Here is a 19,308-nt window from a genome sequence, read left to right on the forward strand (position 1 = left end):
CAGGGCAGAGCAGGGTGACACTTGCCTTCTGAAGCTGAGTTTACAGCACACCTAGGCAGCCAGCAGTAGAAGTGAGAATGCCATCCAATAATGCTATTAAATACCCAAGAACTGAGAGCAGGGAAATTACCCAGCTCTAAGAGGCTGTGATGAAGCCACTGCCTGGAATAATTAGCCCTCCCACCTTTTTAGACACAAGGTCATTGTCTTCCCTGCCCTCTCCAGCCCCTTCACTCCAAACAGAATTGCTCCCCATGCCCACTTGTGCTGGGCTCTGTGTCTGTGGCCTGGGGCAGCCTGAGCCTGTCTTTATTTCCTTGCCTGCTCACCACGGCCCTGCTGTAGCCCAGAAGGGCTGGAGTGCTACTCCACTTGTAATTGCCAGGATCAAAGCTGCCTGGGGTGCATTAGCACTGTGCTGGAGGAGAGGCAGCAGGGAGAAAATAAACAGTTTGGGAAGCTCTGGGGACATTGGGCTGTGTTGCAGGCAATGGGAAGGATTTTGCTGGTGTAAGCTGTGCACTCAGGCTAGGGTGGGGGCACTTGGCTCCTGCAAGTGATGCTTTAGCTGCAGACACCTACAACAAATGCATTTTTAAGGGCTTTTGTCTGTTTGTCTGGTGGAATTGTTTTGATGCTCACACACGTCTGATTTACAAGTGCAGCAAACCTAATCCGTTAATAGGTTTATATAGAGCACTATAATGAACCATGGGCTCAGGGAGGGCCAGTCCCACAGCTGATCTGCAACAGAAATCTTAAAGCATCTTCTCCTTGACACTGCTGTTCCTGAGGTCAGGCCATCGTTTATCTGAAGGTGGTGACAGCTGAGCAATATCACAGTGGGAGCACGCAGGAGATTGAGACCTCTGAGTGTCTGGGCTGATTTCTGCCTCTGTCTGCCTGAGGACGATTTGCTGTTCGCTCTGCCCGTGATCCCTGGGTCCCCCACTGAAAAGCAGAGCTAAAGAAAACAATGGAGTGGGGAAAAGTTCTCCCTGTTCTTTCTGTGCCACGTACAGAGGGAGGCTGGGGAGTTAACAGAGCAGCCCCACTGGCTCTGTGGCAGAGGAGGCACCAGGGGCAGCTCTGGGGAAGGTCCCAGCTCCTGCTCTCCACACAAACCCACGTGCTCTGCCAGCCACAGTGAGGTCAGTGTAGGTTTTGGGTGGGGTGTGCCAGGTGTTTCAGCTGGCAGAGCTGACCCTGTGGTGGATGTGCAGAGGGACAGTTTGTGAGGGCCTGGGAAGACACTTGTTTTCTACCAGAGTTCTGCAGGCAGGCTTGTTGGTTGCCACAGAAGAACTGGTTTTGAAGGGCAGGTGCTGTGGCAGTGTGCAGTTAACCTGTCCCACGGTCAGCTGGAGCTATGTGTCCTTGGAGAACCCACAGCCTTTGGAACAGGCACTGCATGGACACAGGAGAGCTGTCAGCTGCAAAAACCTTTACACAGCATCACATCTCCCTTCAGGATTTGTGTGTGTGAGGTGCAGCTGCACATCCCAGTAAAAATCACATTCACACCATGTATTGATCAATTTACACCCCTCCACCCCATCTTTTCTTCCCTTTCTCTCTTCCTGAAGATCTCTGGGCCTGCAGTTCTGCTTTTCTGATCAGAGTCCTCTCATTAAACTCACCAGGTCATGGTTTAAAGTTCCCCCATAGATCAGATCTCATCACTTGTGTCTCTTGCTCTGCAGGTTGTAAAGCCCTGGAGGCCTTGCTGAAAGTGCTGGTGGAGCTTCAGGATGAGCTGCTTTATCAGTACCCAGGCACGAGGCATCTGGTGGATGGAAAGCAAGCAAAAACTGAGAGGTAAATGCAAAAAGAGATAAGAACTTCCTGAACCCTTTGTTCTCCAGCAGACAGGACAATGCCCAGCCCTCCTGAGCACCCTCACCCTGCTGCTCTCTCAGGTGCTGCTGGGTCTGGGTGACAGACACTCTGTTATTTGCATTCCTCGTGGGAAGTCTGGTTTGGAATGTTTCTGATTATGGAGCAGGGGCTAAATGGAGCTTTTAACAAAAATATCAGTGTGGAGGGGCCAGCAAGGATCCCACACTGCCTTAGGGAGGGACAGGGTGTTTATCCTGAGTGCTTTTGTTCCAGTGAGGATGAAATCCTGAGCAGCAGCGATGAGGAGCCAGTGGAGAAGGCTCAGGAGAAGAGGAGGAGGCTCCCCAAGAGGAAGCTGAAGTTTGAGGAGTACCCTGAGTTCATAGCCAAGCGCTACCGGGACTTCAGGAGCTACAGGAACAGCACCCTGCAGAAGTGGCACGACAAGACCAAGCTGGCAACTGGCAAAATGGGCAAGGCAAGGCCTGGTTTGTGTGTGCTGACATGGTTCCCATGGAGCAGGGATCTGGGGAACAAGTTCATACTGAAAAAGGGGAAATTTGGGTGGGATACATGGGATAAATTCTTCCCTATGAGTGAGGGGAGGCCCTGGCACAGGGTGCTCAGAGCAGCTGTGCCTGCCCCATCCCTGGAAGTGTCCAAGGCCAGCTTGGATGGGGCTGGGAGCAACCTGGGACAGTGGAAGATGTCTCTTGGTAGTTTCTGTGTCTTCTCAACCAGACATCCCCTCACAGCCAATAATCTCCAGGAAAATGTCACTCTTTTGCTGCAGGAGCAGTTTTTGGTTCCTCCCAGAAGCAGGGCCCTCTCCTCCTCCAAGATGTGTAGGCTTTAATACAATGGATAATAATTTCACCCAGAGATCCAGGCTCTGCTCACATCTCTGAGTTGGTATTAATCACAGAGAAGTTAATCTGAACCAGAACAGCAAAGGCATTTTATTAAGCCAGGCATCAACTCGCCTCAGGTTGGGAAGGGTGAGCGAGGGAGAAACAAATAAAAAACGCTCACAGAAACCCCAGAGAAGACAGAGAGAGCCTGGGGGTGCATGGAGGAGAGGCTGTGTGTGTTTCCTGACAGTGCTTGGTGCCCTGCAGGGTTTCGGAGCCTTGGAGCGCTCGGTGCTGGCGCAGATCGAGCACGTGCTGCTGGACAGGGAGCGCCTGCTGCGGCGCACGCAGACCCGCCGCTCCCTGTACACCGTGCTGGGCAGGCAGGAGCCCCAGCCTGCCCCAGCCCCTCAGCCTGGGCCTGACAGCTCGGTAAGGAGGGGTTCACTGCATTGATTCACCCTGGGAAACTCTGCACAGCTGGTGTTCCTCTCACTCATCCTGGAAACTCGGCGGCGCGACGCGGTTGTGCTTGCTGGGGAGGTGGGTGGAGGAGGGTGACTTCTCTTTGCCATGGAAAATGGTCTCCCTTGGCAGCTGACACTGGGGTAGCAACCTGAACATTTCCAAACTTTGCTGGATTTCTCCAAAACTAAAGCTGTCACCAAGGAGGACCGAGCATGCCCTTAGAGCCACCTCTGAGCTGATACCCAGAGCCCAGGGAAATGATTTCACCCAGGGGAAGTGATTTCTTTTACCCACAGAAAATGGTCTCCCTTTGCAGCCACACATGCAAATAATAGAGTGCCAAGCCAGAAATTTGCAAACTTTGCTGGATTTCTGAGTGTGGATTCCTGCAGTGTAATGGCTAAGGAAAAACATTTAAATTCTAGTTTTGTGATGTTTGCATTATCTCCTGTCCCTGTTCCTGGTGGGGAAAACGAGGTTTTCCTTGAGCTGGGATTGTGCCCCTCCTGTGCTGCTCATTAAATCTGATTTTTGAGGTAGCAGCAGCAAAACTTGGTTTTCACTCTGCAGTTTAGAGTCTTTAACCCAGAAAGTCCCCTTTGAAATCATACTGCATATAACCTACAGAATATGTTAGTAGTAAGCCCTTTATTAATTTAGTATTTAAGAATGAATAAATACTCAATTGTGAGAGATCAGGTAGAATTACTGGACTTGCAAGATGTATTTTTACCATTACATTAAAAATATCTGTAGTATTTTGCCAGAAAGACTTTGCACAGTCCTATTTATTTCCCAGTAAAGGCATCATAAATCTATTCTGGCATTGGCAGCCTTTCTGCCTTGCCTTTAAATGTATTCCTGCTCCTTAAAAGCTGGTTATGTTGGGAATTTTTCCCCTTTCCTTCATATCATCAAGTGTGTTTACAAGCTGCTGCAGGTGATGTCTCTGGAGCCAGGGACAGAAATGTGCACATATGAGCTCTCAGTGTTTCCTTGATGCTTGCAGGAAGTCCTCCCTCCCTCAGACTCCAACAGGCACCTGAAGGACATTGATGAGGAGATATTTGATGATGATGACTTTTATCACCAGGTAGGTGATGCTAAATGTGTGTTGCAATTATGGCTCCAGTTGGGTTTTAATACTCACAGGGAAAATGCAGTTGGTTCTCCATATTTCTCTTTACCTGTAAAACTCAGTTGCCTGTTTTAACACCCAGAATCTCTGCAAGTCCCTCAGGGCTCTCTGCTCTCAGTTTTTGCTCTGGGGCTGTGTGAGTTTGAAGTTGCCCTGGGGGTGTAAGCTTGCTGCTGGTGCTTGAGTGTGTCAGGAGCTGTGCCTGTTGAACAGCACAGGAGAAAAAGCTCTGAATCCTCTCTGTGCTCTGTGGGCAGAGCCCCCTTAGGAAAAACAGTCCCAGAGCATCCTCAGGAGCACTGAAAGTCGTTCCTGTCTCAGCCTGAATCATCTCATTCACCTGCTGAATGCAAGAGCTCCTGGGCTGCTCCAGCACTTCCCTTGGAACTGGGCCAGCTTGGATCCAGGCCAGTTATTCCTTTATTTGCAAAATTCTTAGAAGCAAGTAATCTGCACCCAGTGCAGGGAAACACTGTGTTTGTAGTTCATTTAATGAAGACAGTGCCAGCTTTGTGAAAACTGGAATTGTCACATAATGAGGAATATGTCACTGTAAGCCCTTCCCCAGTGTGTGGAAACCTCTGCCTGCTTTGATGATCCACACAGAGCCCGACCTTCAGGACTAAAAAAAATATCATTTTATCACAGGAAAGACAGATATTTTTTTATTTGAGTAATTATTAGAGTGGCCAGTCAAGTGCTAGGGGAGTAGGAGAGAGCTGTTGCTATGTGAGGGTGCCAGTGGTGATGGGACAGGACAGGAATCCCTGTCCTGTTGGCAGCAGGGATTGAAGATAAATCTGTATAAAGATAAATCTGTTGAGATAATCCTGAGGTGGAATTTGGGGTCCAAGTGGCCCAGCAGCCCAGCTTTGGGGGCAAACTGGACCCTAAGAACACAGAAGAAGTGAAATTGGTGTAACAGAGTCATGGAGTGGAGAAACAGCTGAGGTTGCCAGTCCAAGGACCTGTGCAGAGAAGGTGGTTCTTGGCCATGAAATGTTATTTTTTCAAAAAGAAAGCAGCAATGGATGAGTGTCCCCATCTTTCCCTCTAATAACTGTAACTGTGCTAAATGGTGATTTCAGAAATATGAGCAGGCCCAGCTTAGCTTCTCCCCTCCCTGGTTAATTGGGGTGCTGGGGTTAATCTAAATTAAAACTTAAACTAATAGAGGTCATTGAGGGAAGAGAGTCACCTGAGTAAAACAAATGGGTCTGCCAGGCACAACTGTATCTTGGCCATTTCCCAAGAGGGAAGTGGCAGCAAATCGGAGCAGTTTGAGGCGCGGGCAGAGGTGAAGGATGGGTGACAGGGGCTCAGCTCCAGATTGCCTTCCCTGCTGCTCCAGCTGCAGGGGCAGCAGCAGCCAGCAGCATCTGGCAGCCCAGCCAGGCTCGGGTGGCACTTTGGGAGCCCAGGGACTGGAGTTGCAGTGCTGAGGCTGGAGCAGGCTTTAATCACCTGGCAGTCCTTGGCAGCAGCCCCGACAGCCTCTGCCGGCCTCGTACATCACAGGCAGACATCTGCTGAGCAGCCAGGCAGCTGCACATCCATTTCCCTCTCTTGCTGGGCTTTTCTGATCCCTCTCCCTCCTCCTCTCCTTCCCTTCCAGCCTTCCCCTCTCCTCCATCCCCAAAATGCCTCCCGTGCAGGTCCCAGTGTTTTTGGGGTGCCCTGGTTTGTGTTCTGTGCTCAGCGGGGTTTGGCAGAGACTGGAGTCAGTTCAGGGATAAGGCTGAGGAAAATTGCTCTGCGTTTTCTGTCACCTCCCAATTAAATTGGATTCATAAAGTGCTTTCCTTTATTTGTCAGGGCGCTGAGCTGGAGCTGAGCATTGCATTGAGAGCAGGGAGAGCAGAGCACAATGGAGCTGACAGGGCCCTGAATGGCTCTGCTTTCCCTGGGTCAGAACTGAGCACTGCTTTGTGTGTGTGGGATTGCATGTGGGCTTGGAAATAAACCCTGGGAGGGAGCTGCTTCTGCAGCAGTGATCAGCAGCAAGCTCAGGGTGCTCACAACCTCTGACCCCTGTGCACAGCACTGATTGCAGCCTGCATTTCAGCACCTGCCTCTTCCTTCCTATTGAAACCTACATCCAGGCTTTCCTTGGGATCCTTTTCACTCTAATAAATAACATTTTATAGTTATTCATTTATTTTGATTACTGCTTAAGAGGTAAACATTCAGATAAAGAACAGCACTGGAAATCAGCTTCCTCTATGTGTCAATGTGAAATTAGGCAAGTAAAAATGAACCAGATTTGATGAATGTGCACAAGTTAATGATAACAGAATAAGTAGTTACACTGTTTTATTATAGATTATAATAAAAAGCTCTTTAATTAATCTGTTTTTCTTCTGGAAAAACAATTTTCTTGTCCAGGTCTAATATTCACTAGAATTCAGCAGGTGGGTCTGGTGGAATTTTGTGATGATTCAGGATTTAACTCTCTTCTGCCTGTTCATCCCATTTTGCCTTTTCTCCTGTTCCTCACTTGTTTTATAAGCAGTTGCAGTTTCTATTGTGGTGACCCATATTGGAGGCTGAGCTGAGTAATGCAGTGAAATATTTCATTTGGGTGGGAATAGTTAAAGTGGTTCAGAAGCTCCTCATTACTGGCAGCAGTGAGAGGCTGGAGGTTTCCTTTTCCTTTAAATCCTCCTTCATACGTGGTTTTTAGGGAAGAAAAAGGCTTTTTATTTTTAGGAGTCATATTTACGTAGAATTCATTACAGCCGATATTGCAGCATTAAGACTTAAAATTCCAGCCTGCTACCAGGGAGCTGCTGCTCTGACATGCTACAGTGGAGATTTTATTGTTAGCTTGAAATACTCCTCTGGTAAAGGAGAGAGTGGAAATTGGTTTATTTCCAACAGGAATTAGGTTAGTGTTCATATGCTAAGTGTTCCACTGGTAGCAGCTCTTCCCAGAACAAATGTTCATCACTTCTGGCAGCAGGTATGCCTAGGGAGAATTGGGAATATCCATAATAATCCCTTTTTGCCTCTGCTCTCTCTGGTCTGGGCGTTTTGTGCCAGCCCACAGCCACCAGTCCTGGAATGACCAAACCCTTCCAGGGGGGTTCTCATGCCCCCAGAGCTGGGATTTACCCCAGGATCAGCGCCCTTCGCCCCCTGTGTGCCTCTCTGGGAAGCTTCACTGAGGGGCTGATTTCCCCTGGTGTCCCCAGCAGCTCCCTGGGGGACACTGCTGTCCTCTCCCAGGAATTTGGTAGTGCCCTAAACAAGGAAGTACCAATCCAGAGAACTATTAAAAGTCAATAATGGTGAGGAATAGAGAAGGCTGGCTTTGTGACAAGCTGGTTTACCTTAATTAAACCGGTGAGTGATTAATATGGACAGCTGATCTTGTGGCTTTAATTAGATGCATTTAGAGTTTTGTGTGAATAAGAGATGTCTCGAACCATCCCACAGGTTAATGGCAATACAATACTCTTATCACAGGCATGTATCTTTCAAATGGCTGGGTGGATGGTTAATAACACATTTTAAAGCTTGATTTGGAGCTTCTCTTAATGGGTTCTTTGAAAATAGGCAAATCTGTGCATTTACACTAACCTGAATTTGAATAAAATGGGCTTTAAAAAGAGGCGGCCCAATGATTTCCACTTGCATTTTATTAAATATAAAAACTAAGTTTTTAAAAGCATTTCAGGGGGATTTAAAATAATATTTGAGCTGCAAACTTAAATTTTCTCTGGTAGAAATCCAAATGTTGTTACAGGGCATCTGTAGATGCACTTCTTTTTAAATTTGATTTGCTCTGTAAGCTGTAAGACAAGTGAGCCTTTTGTCACAGGCTGATTTCAGCTCTCCTTAGCTCTTTGTCTCAACTGGCAATTCTTAGGGGCCTGCAAATCAGAAAGGTCAGTGAGTGCAGGATTAGAAACACTGATAGATAGTGCATGAAAATGAGACCTAACCTCTAAAATGAAAATTGACCTCTAAAATGAGGAATGAGCCCTGGAAACAACACCCTGATGGCATTTCCAAGTCCTGATTGTGCCCAGTGGGCTGGGTGTGCATCTCTGCCTGGCACTGAGGGGAGCTCCTCTGGGGGATTCTGTAGAGAACCCCTCAGTGGTGCAGGGACCTTGGCTTTGGTGCCAGGACAGCTTTGGCTTCTGCAGCAGGAGCTCTGCTGGCACACAGCAGCACTGCCTGCCAAGGGCAGCTCAGCTGGCACTGGCACTGCCCTCTGCTCCCAGCTTGGGCAGGAGCAGCTGGCACTGGGAGCTGGGCTTGGGATGGAGCTGGGCTGCCCTGTGTGTGCTGAGACACTGAGCTGGGCTTGGGATGGAGCTGAGCTTGGGATGGAGCTGAGCTTGGGATGGAGCTGGGCTTGGGATGGAGCTGGGCTGCCCTGTGTGTGCTGGGGCACTGAGCTGAGCTTGGGATGGAGCTGAGCTTGGGATGGAGCTGAGCTTGGGATGGAGCTGGGCTTGGGATGGAGCTGGGCTTGGGATGGAGCTGGGCTTGCCTGGGACACTGAGCTGAGCTTGGGATGGAGCTGGGCTTGGGATGGAGCTGGGCTGCCCTGTGTGTGCTGGGACACTGAGCTGAGCTTGGGATGGAGCTGGGCTGCCCTGTGTGCCCTGGGACACTGAGCTGAGCTTGGGATGGAGCTGGGCTGCCCTGTGTGCCCTGGGACACTGAGCTGAGCTTGGGTTGGAGCTGAGCTTGGGATGGAGCTGGGCTTCCCTGTGACACTGAGCTGAGCTTGGGATGGACCTGGGCTGCCCTGTGTGCCCTGGGACACTGAGCTGAGCTGCCAGTTCAGGGCAGAGGTGAAGGAGGGAAAGCAAAGCAGGATCTCTTTCAAATCAAAGCCTTTTGATGCTGGAATTGCCTAACTCTGTCTTCACACATCAGGGCTTAAGGCTGATGGTGATTTACTCACACTTCCTAGTTAATAATTAGACATTGGGAGACACCATATATCACTCCTAATGGAATATATGGGGTCTGATGAGAGTTTTCTGTTTTGACTAATAAATTTGAAGCAGAATCGCCAGGCTTAATGAAATATTACCATTTGGGAAGTGCTTTAAGTCTTGTGCTGGGAAAACAGTGTTGCTTTATTCAGTAAATGAATTTATCATTCACTCTGTATCCCAAGCTCTGGCTGGCTCTGGAGCACGGGCTGCATGCAGGACTCTGAACCAGAAAGCAGAAAACTAATCAAATCCTTAAAGACCAAAGGCAGCCAGGCAGGCCTGGCCTGACTTTTTCAGTGGTAGCCTCTGGCTACATCCACTTTTATTTTAGTAACCATTGTTAGCATGATTTATAACCTCAGCTCGGAGACTTTTGCTATTTAGATGTAACAAGATGCTTCACAGCTTTTATTTCCATTTCCTAATTTCCCTCTTGCTCCTGCTTTTTTTTTTTTTTCTTTTTTTTGACTTCTCCCTCATCTTTGCCTCACTCTGCTCTCCCAGGCAGTGCCCCCACTGCCACAGCTGGGATGCCCTGAAGAACATTTGGAGCACTGCAAGGCCTTGTCAGCCCCAAGGTCCACAGAGCTGGTTCAGGGTTAGGAACCAGCCCCAGAAATGCATCTTGGAGCTGTGGAATGGTTTGGGTCGGAGGGAACCTTAAAGCTCATCTTGTTCCACCCCATCACAGGGGCACCTTCCATTGTCCCAGGGGGCTCCCAGCCCTGTCCAGCCCGGCCTTGGGCACTGCCAGGGATCCAGGGGAATTCCTTCCCAATATCCCATCCAGCCCTGCCCTCTGGCACTGTCCCACCAGTGTGGGCACAGCTGGGGCACTCCTTGCTGCTCCAGGATTTCTGTGCCAGCAGGAGGGGCCCAGCCCTGCAGGAATGTCCTGCTGCTGCTCCCCCAGGGTGGCTGTGTGTGACATCTGCCCTGGCTCAGGGACCAGAGCACACAGCACCCACCCCTCCCTGCTGGAGCACGAGGAAACCACTCTCAGCTCTCTGCACCACTTGTGGCTGCTGCTCCCAGCCTCCCTCCCACCTTGCTTTTGACAGAATATTGACTGGAAAGCAAGATCCCATTTCTGCTTAGCCTTAAGGGCAGCTGTTTGCAGAGTGGCAGTGCTACACAGGTTTACTGTGTCGTGTGTCTGTGTAACACTGGATTTGGATCTTGTATTTAGCTGCCAGAAGTGACTGTGATGAAGTGGCAGAGATAAACTGATAGATTGGGTGCCAGAAAGATGTTGGGAATCAATCAGATAAACAGGGCAGAGAAGTTGCTTGCTGTTTTCTAGTGATAATAAACCAGTGGCCTGGCTCCTGGAATTTTTAAATGTAATTGCTGTGGTAATAATCTCCAAAAATAAGCAAGTAGAAAAAAAAAAAAAAAAGTAGTGGCAGGTTTTTAATTATGTTTGAATCACTCTTTTTGTGGTAATGTGGTGTATGCCTCGAAGGAGAGGAAAGCACAGGGTGGAGGAAAAGCATCCTGCATCCTTTCTTGCCAGGAATTGCCTGGATTCTGGTTCCAGGTGGGCCAGGTTCAGGTGTTTCTGAGCTGTGCCTTCACTGGTAGGTGTCCATAAAGCAGTTTGTTCCCCTCAGTTTTGGAGGGTTTATTTCTGTTCCTGGTGTTGATGCCTTGGCCAGTACCCAAGGCACAGCAGGCACGGTTTGCAGTGAGTGGTGATAAACACACAGCACCAGTCAAGGATCCAGAAAGGCTGCTCACAACATCCTCTGGCTGCAGGAAGCAAAAAGGACAAACCCCAGCCCTCAGGACATGAAAAGAAATAGGAAAGGCTGCCTGAGCATTCCTGCTGGAGCCATAAAGAGGATTTTGCTGTGCTGTTCTCTGAGCAAGCATCACTGCCCAGCTTCTGTTTGGGAATTGTTTCAGTTCCCCTGCCCTTCCCCAGCAGTGGGGGCAGCCTGTGGGGCTGAGCTTTTCCTGCACATTGCCCCATTACACCTGGGGCAGCTGGCTGCACAACTGGGCTTCTTTCAGAGGGGTTGTGCCTGTTTCAGGTGGGTTGTGCTTGTTTCCCAGGGGTTTTGTTGTTTCCCAGGGGTTTTGTTGTTTCCCAGGGTTCTGTTGTTTCCCAGGGGTTTTGTTGTTTCTCACAGGTTCTGTTGTTTCTCACGGGTTTTGTTGTTTCTCACAGGTTCTGTTGTTTCCCATGGGTTCTGTTGTTTCTCACGGGTTCTGTTGTTCCTCACGGGTTCTGTTGTTTCTCACGGGTTCTGTTGTTTCTCACAGGTTCTGTTGTTTCTCACAGGTTCTGTTGTTTCTCACAGGTTCTGTTGTTCCTCACAGGTTCTGTTGTTCCTCACAGGTTCTGTTGTTCCTCACAGGTTCTGTTGTTTCCCATGGGTTCTGTTGTTCCTCACAGGTTCTGTTGTTCCTCACAGGTTCTGTTGTTTCTCACAGGTTCTGTTGTTTCTCACAGGTTCTGTTGTTCCTCACAGGTTCTGTTGTTTCCCATGGGTTCTGTTGTTTCTCACAGGTTCTGTTGCTCCTCACAGGTTCTGTTGTTTCCCATGGGTTCTGTTGTTTCCCAAGGGTTCTGTTGTTTCCCATGGGTTCTGTTGTTTCCCATGGGTTCTGTTGTTTCTCACAGGTTCTGTTGTTTCTCACAGGTTCTGTTGTTCCTCACGGGTTCTGTTGTTCCTCACGGGTTCTGTTGTTCCTCACAGGTTCTGTTGTTTCTCACAGGTTCTGTTGTTCCTCACAGGTTCTGTTGCTCCTCACAGGTTCTGTTGTTTCCCATGGGTTCTGTTGTTTCCCATGGGTTCTGTTGTTCCTCACAGGTTCTGTTGTTCCTCACAGGTTCTGTTGTTTCCCATGGGTTCTGTTGTTCCTCACAGGTTCTGTTGTTCCTCACGGGTTCTGTTGTTCCTCACAGGTTCTGTTGTTCCTCACAGGTTCTGTTGTTTCTCATGGGTTTTTGTCTCTCCTGCAGCTCCTGCGAGAGCTGATCGAGCGCAAAACCACGGCCCTGGACCCCAATGACCAGGTGGCCATGGGCAGGTGAGTGGGGCTGGGACAGCCCTGTCCCTGCAGCACAGCTCAGTGCCGAGGGCAGAGGGCTCAGTTCAGCTGGGAAGAGCCATGGTGCCCTTGTTCAGGAAATCATCCTCTCTAGCAGAGGGTGTGGATCACCCGGTCTGGCTTGCAGCTGTTTGTGTGTGATCCTCTGCAGGTATTTCCCCACTGGAAAGGTTTGGTCCAGGTGTTTCTGTCTCTCAGTGGCACAAAAACTGCCTGCCCACTGCTGAAGTTTGGCTTTGGCTCTTTGTTAACTCTGCCTTGGTGTTGTTTGAGAAGAATAAACCTTCTGACATCAGTTAAAGCAATTCCTGTGTATCCCTCCTGTAGGAAAGGATTCTGTACAATGAAAGTGTACAATGAACGCTCCCTGCATGCAGAAGTAAACTATAATTCCATGCAGGGAAGCTCTTATTTCTCTGTTTAATTCTTGAGTTAGAAAGTAAAGAATCTTCAAATGCCACTTCATGAGCAGTGTACATTGAAATAGCCACGGGCTCCAGTTCAGGAAAGTGTAAAAGCCAAGGAAAGCTGGAGTTGGGCTCTTCCCTGAAACAGTTCTGGGGGGGGTTTGTGACAGGGAGGGGAAGAAAATGCATCAGGAAATGTTGTGATGGTGAAACAACTTTTCTCCTTGTTAAATATCAGCCAGATTTTAGTGCAATGTCAGATTTATTTTGTGTACGTCTGGAATATTATGGAAAGCTATTCACTATGATTTAACACGATATAGACAAAATTACATTTAAGTGGTGATTGCATTGTACATTTATCTGACTTTACAATAAAATAGATTGCAGTAATTAAGATTATATTAAGATTGCAGTAATTGGATTTTGTTAGATTTTTTCCCTGATGTCGAGTTTTCATTGTATAAATCAGGTGAGATGACTCTCATTTCAGTTTAAAAAAATATTTATAACCAGGAGAAGTTTTTCCCTGCTGGAAACTTCTTTGACTTGGGGAAGTTGTGGTCGAGAAGTGGAGCTTTTAATGCAGTTGGGGATCAGAGAGTGTTTCTGGGAGTGTTGGGTGGCTCTGAACTGTGCTCCTGTTATTCTGCATTCCCCAGGCAGTGGTTGGCCATCCAGAAGTTACGGAGCAAAATAAAGAAGAAAGTGGACAGGAAAGCCAGCAAAGGGAGGAGAATCCGGTGAGTGACACCTTCTGCAAGCACACACAAATCCTCATTTTGGAAAAAAAAAAATAAATCTGACAGCTCTGGGTGTGTTTGACCCCAGCTGGCTCTGGGGGGTCTGGGCTGGTTTGTGACTTGGAGGGCATTTCCTGCTCTGGGCAGCCAGGGGGGAATGCTGGTGTTCCTGGAGCCTGGAATGAGTGGGGAATGCTGGTGATCCTGGAGCCTGGAATGAGTGGGGAATGCTGGTGATCCTGGAGCCTGGAATTAGAGCCTGGAATCTGTAGGGAGTGCTGATGTTCCTGGAGCCTGGAATTAGAGCCTGGTGCATGCAGCCTGGGAGCATTCCCCACTCAGGGTCTGGGGAAACACCAGGGAAAGGTGCTCACATGTCCCTGAGCCTTTTGGGGCTGGAATTTCCAGAGAGAGCCAATAAACCCCTCTTGTGCAATTTGTATTTCCTGACTGAGACGTGGGCAGCACCTCCCAGGGATGGTGTGCAGAAACACCTCAGGTAAATCTCTCTTTCTCCCTGAGTGCCAGCTGGAATTTGGTGTCGAGTCTCTCTTTGTAACTCACATCACAGCTCCCTCGTGTCTGAATCATTTCCCTCCTGGATCACTCACTGGGCTGAGCTCAGTGCTGGAATCTCCCACGTGGGGAGGGAAGCAGCCTGGAGAGCAGGAGGTGTTTCCCCTCCCTGAGCCTCCCTGAGATCAGCATGATTTGTGGTGGAGGAGGGAGGATGCTGAAAAGCTGCTCTGCTTCCTGAAAAATCCAGCACATTAACCATCCTTTGTGAGTAAACTATAAATCCTGACTTTAGATGGCATCTGATAGAAAGTCAGTGGAGTCAGCCTGGGTCTGGCCTGGCATAGCAATTTTTAAGATAGATGTCATAAGATAATTTATTGAAAGAGGGAAGAGCTACTTTGTTGGCCTGAAAAGCCTATAATTATTGACTATCAATATTCCTTTCTGTCAGCATCACACATAATTGGATATATTCAGGATTCAGTCAGAACTCCTGACAACATCACACAACGGAGGCAGCCCCATAAACCTGCAGGAGTGATGGGGAAGCTCTCCTGGTGTGCAGTCTGTGCCCTCAGCAGGCCTGGGGGAGCAGCTTTGACATCTCAGGTGCCTCTTTTTGCTCTTTAGTTAAAAGTTGTGCTGGCCCTGCAGGGAAAATAACAATAAAAGGAAGAAAGGCTCATAGTGTGTGGTGGGGATTGAGGTGCAGCTAAGCTCCTGCATTTTTCAGAATTGGGCAGTGGAGCCCAAATGGGTTTTTAAATAGTTGGTGCTGCCAGTGAGAGACTTGGTGTCACCACAGGAGATCCCTGACCCTCTGTTCTTCCCTCTCCTCTAAAACTGGGACAGCAGTGCTTACATTTGTGTTCATGGGGGACCTTGAGGTCCTGGAGAGCCAAGTGTTTAATACCAAATTTCATCTGTCTCCTTGATTCTTCCTTTTTAGCAAAGCTTCAGTATTAGAGCCTGTTTGGGTGCAATGTGCTGATTCATTGTAGGGGCTGAGGATCTTCAGAGTCTTCCAGAAGCAGTCAGTCTTCCCCTTGGCACAAGGGAAATGGGGGCATTAAGGGGGGAAATGAGTTCATCCAAAAGCCAGACTTCAGAGAGCTGCAGGTAGCTGTGGAGGAGGGCTGTGTGCCACCTTTCTCCTGTCAGTGTTTGCTGAGCTGTGCTGCTGCAGGCTGGGCTGGCTTTCTCTGCACTGAGTGGAACGTTTCCCATGGGACTGGGGTTTTCCAGAAGCAGCCAGCTGTGTGCAAACAGCTGGAGCACTGGGCAGGAGCCTGTGCCAGGCTGGCTGTGCCCACAGAGCTGCAGCTGGTGCCTGCTCCTGGCTCCATCCCTGCCATCCCAGCTCCTTCCATGCCAGGACAAGGCTGCAGGGGGCCCCTGTGTGAGGCTGGGCACGAGGAGCCCCCTGAGCTGGGCTCTCAGCATCCCCAGGGGCTGCTCCTGCCCTGGCAAACAGAAGCAGTGCAGGGTGGCAGAGTGGAAGGGTGATCCTGGGCAAATGCTGGTGAGTCCTGCTGCCTGCTCTTTGTCAGGCTCCAGAAATAGCAGCAGCCTGGATGAAAGCCTCAGGCTGGGGTAGGCAGTGCTCACAAATGCCTGGGTTTGGAATCCCCTGCTCTTGGACACTGCTTTAAAACCTCCTCAGTACCCTGTTGAATTTCATGTCAGGTCCTTGAATATAAATCATGAAATCCCTGCTGGCTCCTGCCCAGGGTGGCAAATGGGAAGGGGGTTCTGTCTCTGGGCAGCTTGCAGCAGTGTTTTGGTGATGGGAACATGCCCAGGCCTTGTCCTGGCTCCTCCTTCCCTGCCTTTTACAAGCTCCATCTGCAGTTGCTCAGGGTGGGAATCCCCAGCTCTGGAAATGGCTCCAGAGTGGGTTTTGCTGTCCCTCAGGGCTGTGCAGAGCACAGGGCAGGCAGGAGGGGGAGCAGCTGGCTGCTGGCGTGGCAGGGAGGGGCTGTTTGTCTGTCTGCTGTGGCTGTCCTGTCCCTGGCTGCCATGAGAGAGGATTTGCTGTCCCTCAGCTCATTGCTCAGCAGAGGGGAGCAGGGGGAATTGCCAGCTCCAGCTGCTGCCTCCTTAGGGATCAGCCCCCAGGAGAGCCCTGCTTTTCCCCTGGGCTGTTCCTGCTCAGGCACAGCAGCATTTGCTCCTCCTGGGCAGTTCCTGATGTGCTGCTGCTGCTGCTCTCCCCAGGTACCACGTCCACAGCAAGCTGGTGAGCTTCATGGCACCTATTGACCCCTGCACCATGAATGATGATGCCAGGTGAGTAAGAGATTAATTATGCCTCTCAAATGGCTCCATGACAGCGTGGTATTGACCTGTTCTTCAGGCTGTCACCCTCTCCAGTCCTTCTTATCAGCTCCCCATTTGTCACTGGCATCACAGCCTGGGTGTCTTGGTCACATCTGTCCTGGCAGCCTGGCTGAGCTTTCACTCTGTAATTACCGTGGTACCAAAGCACAAATTGTCATAAATCTCAGCACCTAGGGTTTGATTACTGCTTTAGAGCTCCTAATTTGAAATTAGTTTCAAATTAATTTCAAAAGTCCTAAATGCTGAAATTTCCCCATTTCATGGAGTCGGTTTGGAAATCCACAGCTCAGCCACCTGGTGTCTTCAGGTGGAATCAGAGCTTAAAAAGAGCTTCTCTTCTACCAGAAATGGCAACTTCTCTGTTCTGGTTAATGTGCATTTTCGTAGCTCAGTTAATAACTGCAATAGTTCTCTCAAGATTCACTCAGGACTTTTATGTTGCTTGTGTTTATCTCTATTTAAAGAGTAAAGAATTTTATTGGGAGACTATAATGTTTTAATGTGGTAATTAGTAAAGAAAACACTAAAGTGAAATTCCGTGCATGGTTTCCAGACAGCTCTCCCACATACCCACCCATATTTCTGCAGCAATACACTTTAAACCCAAATCTCCAAAAGCTGAGCTGTTTGTGGGAAGGAGGTGGAATAATTTTTCCAGTGAATGGATGGAGAAAGCTTGAGAAACATCTTTCCCCTGGGTTGTGGAACACGTTTGTGCTTTGTGAGGGAGAGATGTCATTTGTCTGTTTGTGAAAAGGAAACCAAATACCTGCTGCCTTTTGGGGGATTGCAGGGACTTATGGATGAGAAGTTTTGTGTCCATAGCACCTGTGCAGTTCCATCACTGCATCTCTCTCAGAGCTGCTTTACTCTGGGTTTTTCTCTCCTTTTTTTTTCCCTTTTCAAGTGAGAGCAAAGCCCAGCTGCTCTGATCTTCCAGTATTGTTTGGATCCTCTCACCACAAAAGGAAGGAAATGTGTGGTAGGCTCCAAGCTGTTCCTCCAGCCATGCAGCCCTAATGTTGAGCTTGAATTTCCCTCTGCTGTGATTTAGGACAATAATTTCATGTCGTGTTCCAGGTGGGAACAGATTCTTGCCTCCTCTTTGCAGCAGCCCTTGCACATTTGAGTGGGAGTTCTTGTGAAGAGCTGGGTGTTAATTTTTGTCTTCCCCCCAGTTTACACCCTGTGTGTTTGCATCCATACACTGAACACATCCCAAATACTGCAGTGGGACTCTGAAAACGAGGCCTTCTGTGGGTGTGTTGGTTCAGCCATCCCCAAATGAAGAGATCTGCTGCTCTCAGTCCTTGCTTTGAAAATCAGAGCCACTCTCTGGGGCTCAGCTCACTCCTCTGGCACAGGCCACAGGATCCCTGTCCAGCACCCAGCTGGACCACACAGGGCAAGAAGAATTCAACATCTGCAGGTGAATGAAGCAGAGCAGGCCAGGCCTGTGTGCTGCAGAGGGGAGCAGCAGTGGTACAGCTTCCCTTTGTGGCAGAAGCAGGTAATTTTATTGTTGTATTGGCAAGTGGGAATTACAGGACTGGAAATGCACATGTGCACTTCACAGAGATGTGACTGTGCTCTGAGCCAGTTTTATTTGTTTCTGGTCTGGCACTTCAAATGCCAGACCCCAAACTGATACCCCTGTGCTGAACAGGGCACTGAGCTGTGCTGGGAGAGGTTTCCCAGTGTGAAATGGGTGCAGAAGGAGCTGGCAGAGCTTTCCTCTGAGCTCTGCCAGGGGCCACAGGGCAGGAAGGCAGCAGGAGAATGGCAGTAAATGAAGAAAGGGGTGTCAGCAGATGGGCCTGGGGCTGGGGCAGAGTGCAGGACTGAGTGCTGCTGTGCTTCTGGCCCTTTCTGTGCAAGCAGACAGAAAAGAAATCCCTGTGAGGAGAAGCAGCCTGAGCACTGCCAGGAGCAAGGGAATCTCTCCAGATTTTCCAGCCTGGATTTGAGCAGAGAAACACACAAGCCACATAACTGCCTTTGTCAACATCCCTGGCACTTTGTGCTGCTGCTCTTTGGGATAACAGCATTGCTGGAGGCTGTTAATCTTCCCCTTGCCCCTTTTCCAGGCTCCCCAAGCATGGGCAGGGCTCTTTAACCCCCTGCTCACATGTTTTATGTTGTAATGTGTGGGGCACTGGTGGCCTCCAGCCCTCCTGCTTTTTAACCCCTCTCTGGCAGTATTTTAAAACATGCACTGGGAAGTGATTTTTATGGTTACCTTGGGGTCTGTGTTTATAGACTTTAACACATTTATTGTCCTCTTGGGCCAAGGTTTTTCTAATCTGTCCAAGGTCAGTGCTGGGTAAATGCTCTGCCCTGGGACAAGGAACCCAAAGGCAAAGCTGGGGCTGGGGTCTGGGGCTTGTCCAGAGGAGACAGGAGCTGTGTGAGGCAGGACAAGGCTGGCTGTGGTTTCTCCTGGGCTTGAGGGTGGCCTCATGTGGTTTCCCTTTCTTGGACTTCCTTTGAAATAGGAATTTCCATCATCAGGACGTGGCATCCTTCAGTGGCACCTTGTGCCCAGAGCTGGGAGCAGGGCAGGCTTTGCTTTGGGAAATGGGGCACAGAGGGGTGATAGCCCCTGTCCCACAGGCCTTTGGGTCAGAGACCCCTGGGGCAGGAGCCTCAGGGAATTCCTGAACACGTCACACATCTTGGAGCTGAGCTTGAACCCAGAATCTCTGAGCAGCATTGCCCTGAAAGCCTCCTCTTCTCCTCTTTTAGGGGGTCAGCCATGGGCACATGCAGAGCTCCTGTGTTTGTTTATTTAAGGACAGGCTGAGGCTCAGGGGTGCCCCTGGAGTGTTCCCAGTGCTGGGGTGGCTCCAGTGCCCAGCCCAGTCTGTGTGTCCATTTGGGTTTATCCCGTCTGTCTGTCTGTCTGTCTGTCTGTCAGCTGTGAGACACACACCCCCAGCTCTGTCCCTGTGAGCACTCTGAAGCCAGGGCTGCTGTCAGGTT

General features: G+C 49.5%; 1 protein-coding gene across 1 annotated transcript in view; it reads left to right on the plus strand.

The window, feature by feature from the left end:
- AATF (apoptosis antagonizing transcription factor) overlaps positions 1-19,308 on the plus strand; it is a 40,647-nt gene that overhangs the window by 11,632 nt on the left and 9,707 nt on the right. Inside the window, exons 5-11 of the mRNA XM_036395350.2 lie at positions 1,704-1,818; positions 2,113-2,317; positions 2,958-3,122; positions 4,168-4,251; positions 12,229-12,296; positions 13,387-13,467; positions 16,204-16,275. Of these exons, the coding sequence (XP_036251243.1) occupies positions 1,704-1,818; positions 2,113-2,317; positions 2,958-3,122; positions 4,168-4,251; positions 12,229-12,296; positions 13,387-13,467; positions 16,204-16,275 (790 nt within the window). The remainder of the gene's footprint in view (positions 1-1,703; positions 1,819-2,112; positions 2,318-2,957; positions 3,123-4,167; positions 4,252-12,228; positions 12,297-13,386; positions 13,468-16,203; positions 16,276-19,308) is intronic.

Source organism: Molothrus ater, chromosome 21 (assembly GCF_012460135.2).
Source record: "Molothrus ater isolate BHLD 08-10-18 breed brown headed cowbird chromosome 21, BPBGC_Mater_1.1, whole genome shotgun sequence".
NCBI classification, from domain to species: Eukaryota; Metazoa; Chordata; class Aves; order Passeriformes; family Icteridae; genus Molothrus; species Molothrus ater.